The sequence below is a fragment of the Hylobates moloch genome, unplaced genomic scaffold (genome assembly GCF_009828535.3).
Source record: "Hylobates moloch isolate HMO894 unplaced genomic scaffold, HMol_V3 SCAFFOLD_4, whole genome shotgun sequence".
Taxonomy (NCBI): Eukaryota; Metazoa; Chordata; class Mammalia; order Primates; family Hylobatidae; genus Hylobates; species Hylobates moloch.
This window is the reverse complement of record NW_026652279.1, coordinates 82,043,104-82,062,516: the sequence shown is the minus strand read 5'-3', so window position 1 is coordinate 82,062,516 and position 19,413 is coordinate 82,043,104. Positions and strand designations below refer to the sequence as shown.

Below are 19,413 nucleotides of genomic sequence, written 5' to 3'. Positions count from 1 at the left end.
CGGTCATTATTTTGAATGTCATCCCCACTATGCCTCGTGTTTGAGTGTGCGATGTTTTGATTTTGTCGTCTGAATTAAAAAGAATAAATGGCGAGCGATTAAGGCATATCTACGGACGCCCATACGTTGGTGGCCACTAGAAGTCAGCGGCGCGGACTGCCCCGAGGGCGGGAAGGGGTGGTCACTGGGTCAGCCCGAAGCACCTGACATGAGGGCGGGGACCCCGAAATGCATACGAAGTCCGGAACCGGTCTTCTTTGATTTTCATTCGCCCTGGTCTCTGTTCCCTTTCGTACTGAAAGCTCGTGCCTCCAGGGAGGGGAAACTGGAGATAGGGTCTTCGGGCCCTGGGCAGACCCTCTGTGCCGCTACAAACCGTTCGGGCCTGAGGCTGTCGGGTCCCCCCGGGCACCTGCGGACCCTCCCTCGCCTGGCTGCCCGTCTGGTCATGGCGAGATTCTGGGTCTGCGTAGCCGGTGCTGGCTTCTTTCTTGCATTTCTGGTTTTGCATTCGAGTTTTTGTGGCTCTCCAGTGAGTTGGGTAGTGAGGAAATGACTGTTGGGTGTGCGGAGGGCCCTGTTGGGAGGCGTCGCCACGGTCGTGGGATGGAGGTGGCAGGCCCTGGTTCCCTCAGTAGCTTGTCTCAAAGCCTGCACCTGGATCCGAACTGCCTTGACTCTGAGTTTAAAAATTTGTATATGTTACATCGCCATTTTCCTCTTTCCCAACTCCTACTACACCCTCAAATAATTTGCAGACTTGTATTGTGGTCGTGTTGGTCTTCAGGCATCTAAGCTCATTTCTTTGGAATTATTTCACTCCAGCAAACTTCTGGTTGTCAAGGCATGCTTAACAATAAGCCCTGTTCCCCCCCGCCCCCGCCCTTTTTTTGTTCTTACCTAGAGGGTAAACTAAATCTGAATTGTCTGATTTTGTTTCAGGTTTTGAGGAACTTTACTTTTGCAGTTTCCTGGAGAACTGAGAAAATTCTTTACCGGCTGGATGTGGGTTGGCCTAAGCACCCAGAATATTTTACCGGAACAACATTTTGTGTTGCAGTTGACTCCCTCAATGGATTGGTTTACATAGGTCAAGTAAGTAACATAGAGATTTAAAAAAATTATGAACACAAAGGATACAACAGCCTTCCTGTCTTGCTGTAGTAACTGACCATATGCGTTTATATCATGCTAATTGTGCAATTTATTTTTGAGTTGGTTTCAAGTATTTTGATTACGAATGTGAAAGATATGTTAGATTTTGAAAGTGATTTTTGAAACATTAGTAATATTCTCAGTTATTTTTTTTTCTTCGCCAAGATACAGATTACCTTTCCTTAAAACTGATCCTAAGAAGTTATTTTTTGTATACCTTCAGAGAGGGGATAACATCCCAAAGATATTAGTGTTCACAGAGGATGGATATTTACTACGAGCCTGGAATTATACAGTTGACACACCTCATGGTATATTTGCAGCCAGTACTCTATATGAACAATCCGTCTGGATCACGGATGTAGGAAGTGGTATGTATAGTAATATCTATTAAATTATCTTACTGGAAATCGCATCTTTGCACATGTCCTTGTTTGTATTGTTTAAAATCAGAGTTGCTGAATCTAATTGTAATTTCTTTAACGATTCACGAAATCACATGTTTTTAACAAACTTTATATTGTACTTATGTGGAATTAAGAAATTTGACAAGGGCCGGCCGCGGTGGTTCACGCCTGAAATCCTAGCACTTTGGGAGGCCGAGGCGGGCGGATCACGAGGTCAGGAGATCGAGACGATCCTGGCCAACATGGTGAAACCCCGTCTCTACTAAAAATACAAAAAAAAAAATTAGCCGGGCGTGGTGGCGGGCGTCTTTAGTTCCAGCTACTCAGGAGGCTGAGGCAGGAGAATGGTGTGAACCCGGGAGGCGGAGCTTGCAGTGAGCCGAGATCGCGCCACTGCACTCCAGCCTGGGTGACAGAGCGAGACTCCGTCTCAAAAAAAAAGAAGGAAAGAAATTTGACAAGGAGCCTGTTAATATGATCTTTCCTTGAACTTGTCTAGGGACTTCTCTTTAAAGCATCAGTTGCTCTTCTCAGATTAAATAACTCTTAAACTGAAGCCAAATAAAGTGGCAGTCTCTAAAAGCAATGACTGGAATCCTCGACTCTTATTTTCCTTTTCCAGTTCTCTTTCATAAAAGATTGTGAAATCGTAACTGCTTTGTTGCTCAAAGTGCAAAGATTGCAGAAACTGGTGTTAATGTTTCTGAAATTCTACTGACTGAAGCATGTCTGAAATCTTCTTGCCATCAAATATTTTTAGTAGAAAAAGCTGAAAAATGAAGTGAGCACAACTGAATGTGCAGCTATGGAGAAAGTTTTCAGAGGAACAATTCACCTGTGGCTGTAGCTTAAGACAAGGCAATACCTGAGATATCCTAGCATTACCCTAGGAATTCAGGAAGAAATGGGATTATAAAAACATTATTTCTAGTATTCCTTGGCCCAGTTACGTTCTTGAATTGAGGGACATCCTGGTTCTACAGTCCTGGCTGATTCAGATACCATTTTTTAGAGATAATGAGTTCTCAGTTTCTGTAAGTAGGGCCATTATCACAGCTGTTCTCAGAACCCATAAGATTTCTGGGCCTCAGCTGATGGCCCATTTATTTCATGCTGTGTTTTACATAGTACGATTCTGGTTCAACCAAAAAAAATCTATAGATTATCACTGAGTGAATTGTTAATACTGTAATGAGAGTCTGTTTTCACTTTTTTCCTGAAGATCTACTGTTAAAGACCGTTACTTTGAGTTCATTTTATTCATGTGATTTTTAAAAATAAGACTTCCTTGATTCCCAGAAATAAAAAGAGCACAGACGATCTCTTCATTTTTTCCATTACAGCGAATTTTCTACCCAGAGATCTGAAGACAGTTTTATGTTCCTATTTCCCAAAGGAATAAATTTCCTCTACTGAAAAATATGGCTACAAATTAGCCTTTTTTTTTTTTGAGAAAATTTTTTATTGGTAGTCTTTTTTGCTAGTTTTTAGAAAGTTGGAGGCTTATGTGTTTTTTATTGCTATAAACTTTAGCTCAACTGTCCAAAAGTATAATAGTAAATAAATTATTTAACATAGAATTGTAATGCAAGCTGATTCACTTTCTTTCTGGTAAGCTCAATGTATCCAGTTTGTTTTTTGAATACCTATCAATTAATTTGGCATATGTACCTTCCAATTGATTTCTGTTCACTGCTTTATGATATTCCCTTATTAATAGTCTGCTGTATGCTCTTGCTTGTGAGATAATTTTAACTTAAAGAAATTTTAACGTGAGAAAATAAGATACTCATGATTTACAAAGATTATTTTCTTCTTAGCAAACAAAAGTTGAGGGGTTGAATTTTGAATGTCTCCACAAGGTGAAAATGCAGTTAAAAAAAAAATCTGTACCATAGAGAACGTTTTTGTTGACTTACTGAAATTTAAGATCTGTATGTGAGTGATTGAAATAACAGTTTCAAATATAAGTTGTTCCCTTTACATTTTCTTCTTGATTTCCTTTCATAAGCAATGCTTATTCAAGGTCATAAGATTAAAAAAGAAAATGGTGCACCAATACTTTGTTAACATTCCGAGTTTCCTGTATAATGAGTCAATTATGGGGATGTTATTTATTTGAATTTAGAATCCACTTATTTTGGACTAATGGAAATTTTAATTCGTGATCAAATTTGGCTGTAATTTATGAAGAAGCTATAGTGCTTGTCAATTATACGTTAATTTCCTAAGCCTATCAACTATTTGTTACTGTTTACTTCTATCAAATTTTTGCTCTTAGCTTACTTGAAAAATCTGAATGTTTGTATAGTGATTTTATTTGTGAGATGTACATATCTATCTTTATAGGATTCTTTGGTCATACTGTTAAAAAATACAGTTCTTTTGGTGATCTTGTTCAAGTCTTGGGTACTCCAGGCAAAAAAGGCACTGGTTTGAATCCTTTGCAGTTTGATAACCCAGCAGAATTATATGTAGAGGACACAGGAGATATTTACATTGTGGATGGAGATGGAGGATTGAATAACAGATTGATCAAACTGTCCCAAGGTACATGACTTAATTGTTTATGGTATTATAAAAATATTATAAATTGATTTTAATTTGTTCGATACTTGGTATAATGTTTTAAGTGTTGTGTATGAAGCGCTGTGTAAAGAGCTAAGTGTATTACTACAAGAAAACTGAAAAAAGATGGGTATGATTGCCCACAATAAATGATCCTGATAACAGGCCCACTTATTCTTCACCAAAGGCCAGGAGATTCCTCCAAAAGTAACTGGCAACAGTATGAGAATTTCTGGTGGGCTCAGGAGATAAGTGTGTATCCTATTCAATTAAGCATGTAGAAATTAGAAACCTAGAATCCCAGAGTCAAGTATCCTACAGGCTGATTAATCAGCAAGCATTTTATTGAGTGCCCTTTCTGTGTCCTCTCTAGTATCAGGAGGTGCAGATCTATTATGTATGGAACAATGAAATGTAGTCTATGGTGTTGATTCTTAAAGCAAAATGGACTTAGGAGGAGAAACTAAATTGCCTGGAGAAGTAGAACAAGATGTCATGAAGGAAGTAGTTATTGAACTAAACTAGTTTTGGTGGGAGGAGAAGGGAGGGTGGATGGAACATTCATGGAGAGTTTATCATGCATGGTCTACAGGCACTTATTAGCAGGAAAGAAGGTGAAGATGCACTTTTTCAGCAGCAGAAAATACAATTTGGGATGTTTTTGAAGTCTTATTTGAGGATTATTAAAGCCATGTTTTTGCCTATAACATTTTTGAGGTTTTCTTAGTAGGAAAGTGATGTTACAGCAGCAGGTTTTATAACACATTCTTTTAGGATCTATTACAAGTGAGCTCTGTCATTTGGAGGCTGTGTAGTCAATTTATCATTTAGTAACTGAATTTGGTTGATAACAGTTAAAAGGGAAGTGTAGGGTAAGGATAAAGCAAGAATCCAAAAAATTCAATGAAAGAAACAACGAAATCTAGGAGACAGATTGAATATGGGTGTATTAGTTTCCTGTGGTTGCCATAACAAATTGCCACAAACTGCGTGGCTTTAAACAACATAAATTTATTCTCGCAGTTTTGGAATCCAGAAGTCAGAAATCTGGTAGACCGTGCTCACTCTAAAAGTCCTGCCTTGCCGCTTCTAGTTTCTGGTGGCTCAAGCATTCCTTGGCTTGTGGCAGCATAACTCTGACGTCTGTCTCCATATTCACATGGCGGCCCCTTCTTCTCTGTGTGTTTTTGTGCCTCCAGTCTTTCCCTTCGTTCTCTTAATAAGGATTTAGGGCCCACCCTAAATCCAGGATGATCTCATGAGATCCCTAATTTAATTTTACCTGCAAAAACTATTTCCAAATAGCATCACATTCCCAGGTATCAGAAGTTAGGACTTGGACATCTTTTTAAAGGACCACAGTTGAACCCACCATAGTGGGTAATAAAGGAGATAGGTGGTAAAATCATAATGTGAATTTTTAAGGTCTGTGGAATACTAATATCAAGTAACAGATAAGTTGGGAAGGGGAACCAGTTTTAGGGAAAGGATGGCATAAACCCTAAACAATGATTTTGAAGCAGTCATGAAAAATTCAAGTGGAGATAATAATTAAAGAAGTAGATTAATTCCCTAAAGCAGAGAAGGAACTTTAAAAAAAAAAATTGTAAGAAATGGGCAAATGGACATATAGACAGGAAAGCCGAGAAAGCATAGTCAAGTGAACCAGCAGTGTAATTAAATAGTTCTTTGTAACCTGTTTCATAAAATATGCAAATGCATGAGACATTCTATATGTTGCTCTGACTATATATTTTTACCATTTATAGATTTCATGATCCTTTGGCTGCATGGAGAAAATGGGACGGGGCCTGCTAAGTTCAACATACCTCACAGTGTTACACTTGATTCAGCTGGTCGGGTAAAAATACAGTGTCATTGTGTCTGGGACTGTGTGTCTGAATATGTTTGTGCGTGTATGTGTGTGTGTGTGTGTGTGTGTGTGTGTGTGTGTCCGGGCATGTATATATAGATTGTGGTATACATGTGTGTCTGGGTATGTGGATACATGTGTGTTAGTGGGTGTGTCTGGGTAATTACTGAGGGGCTGGGTGTGCACACATACTTTCTTACAAATGTTTGGGTCCTATAGTGAGGGGGTTCCCCAAATATTTAGAAATGAGCAAAATGGATTTCCTGTACCATTTAAAAGGATAGAAGGAACAAATAATGGATCTGAACGTAAAGTTACCTGAAAGAAAAAGTTGCCCTCTTACTGGAAAAACTCCACTAAAAGTGTTTGAATGTCTTTTCACTTCTCAAGAAAAAAATGTGCTGATCTAAAGTGGAGTGGGAGAGCTTAACCTTGGAAGTTTGAAAAAGAGCTACCTAGGCTAACTCTTGTTCTCACTAGCTCCACATTGTTTAGGGAACAGAAAGTTTTAGCTAACAAATTTCAATCAATTTCTCTCTTTTCTACCCTATTCACTACTATCTCTTTTGCCTTTACTCAACTTCTAAGCATAGAGCTCACTTCTTTGAGGTTACATTTTCACAACGAAACCCCCACCAAAAAATTTGTGTATTAGTTTCTCCTCCTCTTTTCCTATAGCAGCCTGTACTTCCTGTCATAGTAACTATCATGCTATATTGTAATCATTTGTCTGTTTCCCCTAATAGATGTTAGGCTGTTGAGAGTGCTTACTGAATCTCTTTTGCTTTATTTCTTCGTGCCTAGTACATAGTAGTTATATTTATTTATTAAATGACTAAATGTCTTGACACACAATGGATGCATTAAGCTACTTGCCTTCATACCATAAGGCATTTAATCCATTTCTACTTCCGATTCAGTGCTCAGCAAACAAACTTCTAATTATGACTTGGCTTCCTAATCGTAATTGATTGACAAAAATGAGAATGTTTTGATCATTAAATCTTCTGATCTGCCATAAGATGTTAATCAACCATGTGAACTTTGTAGGTAAATTGGGAACTGGAAAGTTTGAATTAAGCTTTTGCACATTATCCTCCTTAGCTTGGGTGACTCGTTGTGTGCTAAGAAAAAAAATCAAATTTCAGAGCATGCGAGACCTCGACCCAGGTAAATTCATCGTGGTGAGGAATACCCTTCTGAAAGGCCTTGGAAATCATCTGATGGGGGTACTCTGGCATTCCTGAGTGATAAAGAGTGTCAGTTATACACAATTGTGTTTTATAACAATAGCAATTCTGTTCTGAGCATTTTACATAATTAACTCATTTAATCATCACCACAACCCTATATGAAAGGTTAGTCAGTTCCAGACTTCTTGTTATGTGTTAAACAAGAGTTCTCATAATCAAAATTCATTGAGTGTTGAGCAGGAAAGATGACGCTAACAATCTAAAGTATCATCCTATGTGTAAACTATACTTCTTCCTTGGTCATTTGTCTGGGATACTAATCTCAAAATCTTTAAGAAAACCCATCTTTACTAAAGGATCATAGATCAGGAAAAGACCTTGAGAAATTGCTTATTTTGGCATCAACAATCTGTCTTAAATGGTGTAGTGAGTTGTGATTTGTTTCTGATTGGAGATGAATTCAATGGCTACCAAAATTCACACACATTGATGAAGCTGTAGTCAGGGTTACCTGTGAAGAAATAATCTCTCAGTCTACAAACCCAAGAAATCCAAAGGACCAAAAGCAGGGAGGTAGAAGTAAAGAGGACTGACCCACTCCCAGTCCATTCTTTCATACCTCTCTGTAACCCTGGCCACAAGTCATCAAAAACCATTTCCCTTTATGCTTTAAGCTGCATGCATGTAGCCATGAAATGTCATTTAGAATGCATCTCGCTTCTTGTCTTATAACAAGTTCCTTAATAACCCGTTACAGCCTATAACAAACCTAAATTAAACCTATTACTGTTCTTTATATGTTGCTAAAATATCTCAGGCTTCTTCTTTAGTTGGTTCAGCACTCTGTACATACCTTGGTAATAGCAGGTATGGGTTTAATGATACTGCAATATGAAGGAATACCTCACATCCTACTATCTTGAGCTCTTGAGAAGTAAAGCTGCTTTTCTTTGTCATGTTGCCTGGCCCAGGAGCTGACAAGCCAGTAGTATTCATTGAAAAATGAATGCTTGTTAGAGGAATGAATGAATGTTGTCACTTTTCATTATCTACTGATCCCCTGCATTATGGTAGAGTACTCCAGCTTTTTAGTTATTCACACATTTAGAACAGTAGACAGAGTATTGTAAGCTTTGGGTTAAGACAGCTTTGGGTTGTGCCTTTCCCATTTGTAAGCTCACTTCAGAGATGGCAGCCTTTCTGAACTTTAGTTTTTCCTCATCTGAAAATGGGACTTATACTGCCTTCTTCGGAATCCTCTTAAGTGAGATAATGTATGTGAAACTAATGAAAGTAAACATTCTTTTCCCTTTTTCCTTCTCATATTATGGATATTTTTCAATTGACATTTTTGTGTGTTTCTCAGGTGTGGGTTGCTGACCGAGGAAATAAAAGAATCCAAGTATTTGATAAAGACACTGGGGAGTGGTTAGGAGCATGGAATAATTGTTTCACAGAAGAGGGACCTTCTTCAGTCAGGTAATTGTTTCATTTTATTGCAAAATGCTTGTTTTAGTTAGTGTATGTGTCTCACTTCCTCTGAATAGCTAGCTGAAAGTTTAAAATATTTATTGTTAATTTTGAATTAGGGGAAAATAGAAATATACAGAGGAATTTGATATGCGAGATTTTCAGATGCCAGATAAAGTGAAAACAAGAAATAACGTACGCTAGACCTCTCCTCTAGCCTTTACATGGTAAATGTTTAAACACAGGACAAAAATCAAACCCAGCCTAACATCAGTTCTTCATTATGATACTGATACTTTTAAAAAATTTAAGCTAATCTTTGGCTTTGCTTACCATCATGGACATCTTATTCCCTCATAAACAGAATTAGATCAAATTAAAATTCTTCTTAAAAGAATCATTCAGCAAGTAGGTGCCTACTGTTGTTTGGCACAGTAGGGGATTAAAATGTTGAAAAAAAATACCCTTATGTTTTTTCACAGACATTTATTATGTTAAATGTCTTTCTTCTTAGGTTTACTCCTGATGGGAAGTACTTGATTGTGGCCCAGCTGAATCTTAGCCGGCTCTCAGTTGTAGCAGCACCCCCAGTGGGAAGCATTGGGGAGTGTTCTGTGATCAGCACAATCCAACTAGCAGATCAAGCTTTACCACATCTCCTAGAAGTCGACAGAAAGACTGGAGCAGTCTATGTGGCAGAAATTGGAGCAAAACAAGTACAAAAATATGTCCCTTTGAATAGCTATGTTCCTTCATTTGGTTCATAATGTTTCTTTCCTGGGAATATTTCAAGTGGCAGTTCAGATTCTCAAATTCACTAAGTGCTTAAAAATGATGTTCAAGCACAATAATTTATTTTTCTAGTATACAAGATCTAGTATCAGCAAGATTTGTTTTTATATCATTAAGAATCTTATATTTTGTTGCCCTCTTGGGACTTAGTTTTATTTGTAAGTGCATAAGGATATTTTAATGAAAGGAATGTAACTATAAAATGGGGTTGGGAAGAGGGACTAAGGTCGTAAGCTCATTATTTGCCCTGGTAGACTGATTCTCCCTGGGTAAAGAAAATGGGAATAAAAATGAGCTTGCAGGATAATTTATTAAATTTCATGTGAAGAACTCCAGACCTCCAGATTGTGCAACTAACATAAAATGAGCTGCTTGAGAAATTGTAAATAAGATGAACTATTGGTTAACTATTGAGTACCCACAGAGTGCTGTGTCTTGATGACTTAAAAATGAAGAAGCAGGATTGCCTTTTGAGTAGCTTATAGTCCAGTGGGGAGACAAGTGGGCAAACAATCACAACACAGCAAAAGCGACCTTGTAGCTTAGCGGAACTTTTGGAGTAGGAGCGCTGCATTTGACTGAGGGAATCATGGATACTTCGCCGAAGTGAATTTGAGCTCAGGCTTGAAAACTGAGGAGGAGCTTACCAAGGGACAAGGAGGAGAGAACAATAATTTCCAAGTAAAGAAGGTATAAAAAGTTAGAAACGTACTGTAAACTTTGATAGGCTTTTAGGCTTTTTTTTAAAGCCCAACTTGGCTTTTGTCCATTACCTGTAAGATATTTAACATCAGTCAGCCTTTAAATGTAGGAATAAAATGGCTGGCATCTAAGCACTTTACTAAAAGAGGTTTTTACAAATAACTAAGGATTGTAGAGCTTCCTTCTCTTTTTTTTTTTCTTTTTCTTTCTTTCTTTTTTGTTTTTCATGAACTCAACTTATTCTTAACATTTGTCTACCTCAAAGAAATTTCAAGATTATTTAGATAACATAGATATGTGCCAAATCCTTTGAGCTGTTAAGATGGATAATTTCCTGCTTTCCTCCTTCTACATCTTCTCCTCCCACTCCCTCCTTTGGTCTGAATATTGGCTTCCCAATTAAGACCTTTTTTATTTTTTTCAGTTTGTTTTAACTTATTATAGGTTTTAGAGGAACTTTGCCATTTTATAATCTTTCAAATCATTCTTCCCCCTTCCTCACATCAGCTTCCTGCTTTTCCCAGTGTTTTACTGTAAATTGTGTAGCATATGCCAAATCTTGAGCTGACTTTGCTCTTCACCTGTTATGGCTGGAGTATTTTCCAGACCTGAAGGGACTCACACTTGTTTTGATACTTGGATCACATCTCCGTGAGGTTAGGAAGGTGTATCTACCAACAGGAAGCCCTGTACTCTGTATTCCAAGGCTATTGATAAATGTGTTTGTGCCACCGATCAGACTGTATGACCTTAAACAAGTCACCTTAGTTTTCAGTGAATTGGGAACATCATTGTCTCCTCTTTCATGAATGCTGTGAGAATCAGATGTGCAACAGATACAGACTTGCCCTTTGAAATCTATACCTCTGGATACATTAGAGGCATTTGATTAACAAAGGGCCTTCTAAATGTGCTATTTATCTGACAGTAACTATCAGATTTGCCTTAATTTTGTGTTTATAGCATTTATCACAACGTAGCCTCATAGACTTTATGCAGATTAATATGGTCAATTGATTTGGATAAAAGAAAAGTAATTTCAGGGTTTGTTTTTAAGCCAGGACAAGAAATACAAATGCCTCTTTGAGGCAATTTAGGCTAAACTGATTCTGAAATTTCAAATGTTTTATTTTACTTTGTTTTATTAAGCCAGGACAAGAAGTGCAAATGTCTCTTTGAAGCAATTTAGGCTAGGTAAACCGATTTTGCCATTTCAAAATGTTTTATTTTACTTTGTTTTATATCAGAGTCTTATAAAACCGGCTGCAAATATTTCTGAATATCTTTGTAAAAGTGTTTATTAGTGTACCTGTGATTATAGTACTTCACTTTTTTCCTTTGGATTAATTGGTTAAATGAATGAGAAATGTGTTATGTTTTCTACTAAAAAGTATAAATTAAAATTTTGGAAAGAAAAGGCAATATTATCTGGCTCCCCAATTAAAGTTTGATTTTATTGTCACAAAAGCAGTCTGTAACTTTTTATTCCTTTAAAGAATTTCAACAATTATGAAATCACAAGTTGATGCTGAAAGAATATCCCACTTGTCACACATATAGGTTATAAGCTGATGTGCATAAATAAGACTAGAAGTTGCTTAGAACATTTAAAGGATGTAGCTTGTTTTGAGGTGGTGGGAGGGTACAACTGACAGTAATAACTAGTTAATTATCTACATTTCTGCATTAAAAGTGGAACATCTTTATACTTCTACTTTTTAGGTCTATTTTTTGAGTAGGGGAGGGGAGAAAGTGTTCTAAATTAGAAAACCAAAGGCTATAGATTTAGCTCTATCTTTCCTTACCTGTACCATCAGATTAGGTCTTTCAAGTGGAATATTTATCGATCGGAGAAAACTTGGATGAAATCTGATGGCGAACAAAGATTTACCACGAATTTTTTTTTTTTTTTTTTTTTTTTTGAGACAGAGTCTCGCTCAGTCGCCCAGGCTGGAATGCAGTGGCGCGATCTCGGCACACTGCAAGCTCCGCCTCCCGGGTTCACACCATTCTCCTGCCTCAGCCCCCTGAGTAGCTGGGACTACAGGCACCCGCCACCAAGCCCGGCTAATTTTTTTGTTGTTGTTGTATTTTTAGTGGAGATGGGGTTTCACCGTGTTAGCCAGGATGGTCTTGATCTTCTGACCTGGTGATCCGCCTGCCTCGGCCTCCCAAAGTGCTAGGATTATGTTCTTAGGTCACTTAGCGGATTAAAAGACTGCTTCAAGCAATGTAGTGTAAGGCTAAGGCAGTAAAGTCCTAATTTGTTTTGCCTTTGCTGGTTTTAAGCACTTTTGCATTTGAAACAGGACAGATTGGATAGTCAGCACTAAAATGGACACTCTCAAATTTTTGCTTTTTAGGCTTACCAAAATAAATAAGAGTTTTTAAAAGTCCTAAATTTATTACTTTAATTTGTATTCTCTGCTATATATTTTCAGCAACAATAAAAAAAATCAAAATAATCAGCTGTATTGATTCAGTAAAAAGTTTTGAGACAACAAACATATAAAGGCAATCAGGCAAGTGTCCTCTGCTCTAATAGTTCCCTACCTGGTTGGGAAAATAAGCTACTTAAACCTTGTCTTAGGTTTAGGAGATACCATTTTTGGCACTTGCGTTACGTTACATTCTTGATACACAAGAGGTCAGTAGCGTTCTGCTTATAAGCATTTCTTGAAATCAACCATGGGCTAAGCTTCATACTTTGATGTTTTTTTTTAATTGAAGCCACAGTGTTCACCATACTTTCATTGTTTTTCTTTTTTCCGCAACTTGCTTACATCTTGAGGAAATTGGTTTATGGATGAAACATTTTCCAAGCATTGTTGGAAATTTTTTACTGGTTAATTGGACTTGTCCACAATTAAGAAGAAAAGTTTAAACCTTTTCAGTAATTCAGACTAACAGCCAGAAGTGAATTAACTTATTTTAAACGAAGGTGAAACTATAATCTGAATGTGTGAGTTTAGTACAATAAAGAATGAATTTGTATTAGTGGGGAATTATTCTTTTTTCTCCCTAGTAGGTGTTTTTTGTTGTCGTTGTTGTTTAAAAAAAAAAAAAATTCACCTTGTGGTTGCTACTTTACGAATAAGAAAAATAAGTTTTTTATAAAGACTCAAGTCATTTCTTCATCAGCTACTCCTATGGAATCCATGAGTTTATAAATTAATCCTCTAAACACTAAATGACATGTAGATGCTCCTTTTGTGTATAAAAATTGAACAGAATTTGTGCAGTGAAAAATAACACTACTTAAAACTTATTTTTTCCATTGTAAACAATGAAGTAATACGATTTAATTCTGCTTCTATGTAATTCATAAATAAAAAACTCACTGTAACACATAAAACAACCTTGTCCTACATGAGTTATATTTAAATAAATTAATTTAAATTTAAATTAATTTAATAGATTAAATTTAAATTAATTTAATAGATTAAATTTAAATTAATTTAATAGATTAATTTAAATTTAAATTAATTTAATAGATTAATTTGCATGAGTCACAACAAATTGACATTATAAACTTGCTTCTCAATTTTCAGCCACTTTATCAAAGGAAGAAATTTTAGTGGCATGGTGCAGATTCTCAGATTTGTTCCTAATGAGAATTGGTTACTATAATATGTGTTAGAAATTTTTTTTTTTACAATAGGACATTTATATACAAACTGTCACAATCACCAGTTAAATGTTTTTATAACGTTTTTCTTCACAGTGTTTGTAAAGAAGTATTTAAATATTTTGATGTTTCCTGTATTGAACTGAAATACTAATTTTTACTTAACTAAAGGGATGAAGGAACTAACTATATGTACATTTGTTTTTAATCAACATTAATTTAGGTAAATGTATTCAATTTTGTGTGGAGTGTATGGGGGTTACATTTGTGCAGTCTGTGTGCATATGTGTAAATATAAATGTGCATCTAAAGGGCATTATGCCCAACTAGGTCAGAAGAACTGGATCAAAACAGATGAGACTTAACATGGCTAAATGTTAAGTCCTCATGGGAGGAAATGTGGTTTGGCAACAAATTATTTGAAAAAGTTTTGGGAGGTTTGTTGACCAAAAATATTACAAGCCTTGTTAAGAAAAATGTTGCAATCTCAGACAACATTGAAGTGTAGATTTAATGGCAGTTTAATCGACAAGATAGTCTATATATCTAGTAAACAGCTCCGTGGTGTTGTTACCTTTTGGATACTACATTTTAAGAGGGAATCCTATAAACTGTTTAACCCAAAAGCAGTGTGATGGTTAATATTGAGTGTCAACTTGGTTGGATTGAAGTATGCAAAGTATTGTTCCCGGGTGTGTCTGTGAGAGGGTTGCTGAAGGAGATTGACATTTGAATCAGTGGACTGTGAGAGGCAGCCCCACCCTCAGTCTGGGTGGGCACCATCTAATCAGCTGCCAGTGTGGCTAGAATAAAAGCAAGCAGAGGAACGTGGAAGGACTAGACTGGCTGAGTCTTCTGGCCTTCATCTTTCTCCCATGCTGGATGCTTCCTGCCCTTGAACATTGGACAGCAAGTTCTTTAGCTTTTGGACGTTTGGACTTAGACCAGTGGTTTGCCAGGGGCTGTCAGACCTTCTGCCACAGACTGAAGGCTGCACTGTCAGCTTTCCTACTTTTGAGGTTTTGGAACTCAGACTGGCTTCCTTGCTCCTCAGCTTGCAGAGGGCCTATTATGGGACTTTACTTTGTGGATCGTGTGAGTCAGTACTCCTTAAACTCCCTTTCATACATCCATCTATCCTATTCATCCTGTCTCTCTAGACAACCCTAACTAATACAAGCAGGTAACCAAAATAACAGTGTTTGGAAATAATTCTGAAGTTTCAGAGGGTGATCATGTAGTAGAGTGGATAGAATTCTGCACTTTCCTCCAGAACTAAGACAATGAGTGCAAATAATAGAGTGGACCATGGGATCAGCCCAATAAAAGAACCCTCCTCTAGCAGTGGAATGGGCTGTAGCAGTGGATGTGGTAAAGCTTGGTATTTCACAGCTTGGAATCCAGAGTTAGGTTGACCTAGGTTTTAATCCACACCCTGCCACTAATTTGTATTGTTTTTAGCTATGCCTCATTTTATTGCTCATTTGCGAGATGGGAATACTAATATTTTCCTTATGGAATTGTGAATACAAATAAGATCATTCATGTAAAGCATTAAGCCCTGTCTCTGACATGCACTAAGCACTCAACAAACCTTAAGAGATTCACTTGTGGTATTTCGGTCAGACAATGGCAGTCATGCCACCACCTTTGGGCAGGGTTTGGGAGAATGGTGAGACCACATGACCTTCCCTACTCTATAATTCTGTGTTTAGTCACAGTATTGAAAACTAAAGGTAAGGCTATAATATACTAAAGCATCTATCATTTAGAAATGCCATTTTAAAAAACATGGCTATTTTTAGTTGGCATTAATGCTGTTTATCCAACAAGTAATTTATGAGCAAGGTAAAGACTCCCACTTTCTGCAATTTATGTTCTAGTTGGAGAGACAGAGCAAATTGAGAGGAAAAATGGGATTTTGGTTAACATTTGTGGTATACATTAACACTTAGTTAGTTAAGCAAATGCCCATTTTCAGTGTTCTTCTGCCTTTCCTTCCACTACTGTAACGACTGGAAGAGCTGGGTGCTCGCTTCCTCAGCCTGCTAGCAACTAGAGGTAGCTCTGTGACGTGGCTCTGAACATAATTGGAAGTCTACTGATAGACTTCTAGAAAAGCAATTGCTTTTTTGATTTTAAAAAATAGCAGCATCACTCCTTTATCCATTTCTTCCCTGCCTTGAACTTGGAAGTGATGCCTGAAGTTACAGTAGCCGTCTCAGAACTATGAAGCCACAAAGCAGCAATTCTAAGGCAGAAAGATAGAAGGAGCCTGGGTTTTTAGCGTGTTGGGGAACCACTACATTGTCCTTGTATTTCCTTTCTTCAGACTTCTTTTTATGTGAGATAATTAAATGTGACTAAAGCCATTGTTAGTTGAATGTTTTCTTGCAGGTGAAAGCATTCCTAAGAAATATAATACTGAGTTAAACTGCATTAATTTGAGAAAGATGGATATTTTTATTGTCTTAAGAGTCTGTATCCAGGAATATGTCATTCTAATGTCTTATGTCCTTTAAGATTTTACAGGTTCTTTTTTAAAAAAATAGATCCTGTGCCTTTCTCATGACAAATTTAGATTCCTGTGTCAAATTTATTCCATGCATTTATTACCGATACTAGAGTAGGATTTTTCCCCATTTCTATTTAGTTATTGGAGGTATAGAGAAAAGGAATCAATTTGTTTTATATATAATATATATTAACCTTAATTTAATTTAATAATTAATAGTTAATTTAACAATTAACCTTAATTATTTTAATTCGCTATTATAGATATTTGGATTTTGTGGGTGGAGCACTGAAAAAACTATACATCTTTTAATATTTGTATTGCTTGTTTGATTTTCAAAATTTTATTACATTAGCTATACTATTTAAAACGATGTTGAATGATAAGGGGATATCCTTATCTTATTTCTGATTTTAATGGAAATGTTTGCACTACACCAATTATTAATAATATGATATTTGCTATTAAGTTTTGGTAATTTTCATATTTCAGTTCTTTGTCTCTTAGAGTTTTATTAAGAATACTCAATTTTATTAACTGGCTTTTGACATTGATGTAGACAATATGTTGATGTAATGAATGTTACAGATTATTTTTCTTATGTTATTGGAAAACATTTTAATCATGATGTCTTGCTTGGAACTTTTATTCTTGAAACACAAAGGGCAGTAGAGTTCTATTTATACAATTTACTAATTATGTTACTAATTATGTTTCTTCCATCTCCAAAAAGAAATTTTTTTTTAGGTTATATACCCAGTATTTATTTCTTAGGTTATATACCCAGTAATAGGATTGCTGGGTCAAATGCTAGTTCAGCTCTTAGTTCTATAAGAAGTCTTCCATACAAAAAAAAAAAAAAAGAATTAGCTGGGCATGGTGGTACATGCCTGTAATCCCAGCTACTTGGGAGGCTGAGGCAGGAGAATCACTTGAACTAGGGAGTCGGAGGTTGCAGTGAGCCGAGATCGCACTGATGCACTCCAGCCTGGCGACAGAGTGAGACTCTGTCTAATAAAAAAAAAAACAACAACAAAAAAGAAGTCTTCCAACTACTCTCCACAGTGGATGAACTAATATATTCCCACCAACAGTGTATTAGTGTTCCTTTTTCTCTGCAACCCCACCAGCATTTGTTATTTTTGACGGTTTAACAAAAGCTATTCTGACATGTGTGAGATTGATTTGCATTTATCTAATGATTAGTGATGATGAGCATTTTTCCATTTGTTTGTTGGCCACTTGTATGTCTTCTTTTGAGAAGTGTCTGTTCATATCCTTTGCCCACTTTTTAATGGGGCTATTTGTTTTTTGCTTGTTGATTTAGTTCCTTATAGATTGTGGACATTAGGCTATTTTCAGGTGCATAGTTTGAGTGTTTTCTCCCATTCTGTAGGTTGTCTATTTACTCTGTTGATAGTTTCTTTTTCTTTGCAAAAGCTCTTTAGTTTAATTAGGTCCTACTTGTCAATTTTTGTTTTTGTTGCAATTGTTTATGAAGACAACCATAAATTCTTTGTCAAGGCCAGTATTGAGAAGAGTATTTCCTAGGTTTTCCTCAAGAAATGTTATGGTTTGAGGTCTTATATTTAAGTCCTTAATCCATCTTGAGTTTAATTTTTATATATGGTGATAGATGGGGGTCTACTTTCATTCTTCTCTGTATGGATAGCCAGTTATACCAGCATCATTTATTGAGTAGAGAGTCCTTTCTTCATTGCTTATTTTGTTGACTTTGTCAAAGATCATATGGTCATAGATGTGCAGCTTTATTTCTGGGTTTCCTACTCTGTTCCATTGGTCTATGTGTCTATTTTTATAACAGTACCATGCTGTTTTGGTTATTGTAGCCTTATAATATTGTTTGAAGTCAGGTAATGTGATGCCCCCCCCCGACTTTGTACTTTTTGCTTAGGATTGTGTTGGCTATTCAGGCTGTTTTTTGGTTCCATATGAATTTTAGAATAGTTTTTTTTCCAATTCTGTGAAACATGATCTTGGTGCTTTAGTAGGAATGGTGTTGAATCTATACATTGCTTTTGGCAGTATGGCCATTTTAATGATATTGATTCTTCCAGTCCTTGAGTATGGAATGTTTTTCCATTTGTTTGTGTCATTGCTGATTTATTTCAGTAGCATTTGTTGTTGTTCTTCTAGTGGTCTCTCACCTCCTTGGTGAGAGGAGAGCCTTGAGGCTATTGTAAATAGGATTGTGTTCTTGATTTGGCTCTTAGCTTGAACATTATTGGTGTATAGAAATGCTACTAATTTTTGTATGCAGATTTTGTATCATGAAACTTCACTGAAATTGTTTGTCAATTCTTAGAGGCTTTGGTGCAGGCTTTGGCATTTTCTCAATATAGAATCGTATCATCAGGGAAGGGAGATAGTTTGGCTTCTTTTTTTTCCTATTTCTGTGACTTTTATTTCTTTCTCTTGCCTGATTTCTCTGGCTGGGACTCCCAGTACTGGGTTGAATAGGAGTGGTGAGAGTGGACATTCTTGTCTTATTCCAATTCTTAGTCAAAATGCTTCCAACATTTGCCCATTAAGTATGATGTTGGCCATGAGTTTGTCATAACTAGCTCTTATTATTTTGAGGTATGTTCTTTCAGTGCCTAGTTTGTTGAAGGCTTTTATTGAGAAGGGATGTTGGATTTTATTGAAGGTTTTTTTTTTTTTTTTTTGTCTATGGAGATGATCACATAGTTTTTGTTTTTAATCCTGTTTATGTGGTGAATCACATTTATTTACTTGTGTGTGTTGAACTATCCTTGCATCCCATAAATAAAGTCTGGTTGATCATGGTGAATTAACTTTTTGGTGTGCTGCTGGATTCGGTTTGTTAGTATTTTGTTGAGGATTGTTGCATCTGTGTTCATCAGGGATATTGGCCTGTAGTTTTCTTTTTTCATTGTGTCTCTGCCAGATTTTTGGCATCAATATGATGCTGGTTTTGTAAAATGAATTAGGGAAGAGTCCTTCCTCCTTGATTTTTTTGGAATAGTTTCAGTAGGATTGATACCAGCTCATCCTTGTATGTCTGATATTATTCAGCTGTGAATCCATCTGATCCAGGACTTTTTTTGGTTGGTAGGATTTTTGTTACT

The 19,413-nt window shown here is 36.5% G+C and overlaps 1 protein-coding gene across 1 annotated transcript; it reads left to right on the top strand.

Annotated features, from left to right (window-relative positions):
• Positions 1-163: 163 nt before the first annotated feature.
• On the top strand, positions 164-11,627 carry NHLRC3 (NHL repeat containing 3). The gene is made up of 7 exons (XM_032150417.2): positions 164-532; positions 943-1,095; positions 1,379-1,526; positions 3,912-4,112; positions 5,900-5,991; positions 8,563-8,675; positions 9,181-11,627. Exons 1-7 carry the CDS (start codon positions 209-211, stop codon positions 9,431-9,433), a joined length of 1,284 nt encoding a protein of 427 aa, XP_032006308.1. The 5' UTR covers positions 164-208; the 3' UTR covers positions 9,434-11,627.
• Positions 11,628-19,413: the final 7,786 nt, after the last annotated feature.

What these genes read in the sequence shown, in the direction of transcription:
- NHLRC3 (XM_032150417.2), top strand. Translation starts at nt 209, where the DNA reads ATGAGGGCGGGGACCCCGAAATGCATACGAAGTCCGGAACCGGTCTTC. An exon ending in ATTGATCAAACTGTCCCAAG is followed by an intron (nt 4,113 to 5,899) that starts GTACATGACTTA and finishes TACCATTTATAG; the next exon opens with ATTTCATGATCCTTTGGCTG. An exon ending in GAGGGACCTTCTTCAGTCAG is followed by an intron (nt 8,676 to 9,180) that starts GTAATTGTTTCA and finishes CTTTCTTCTTAG; the next exon opens with GTTTACTCCTGATGGGAAGT.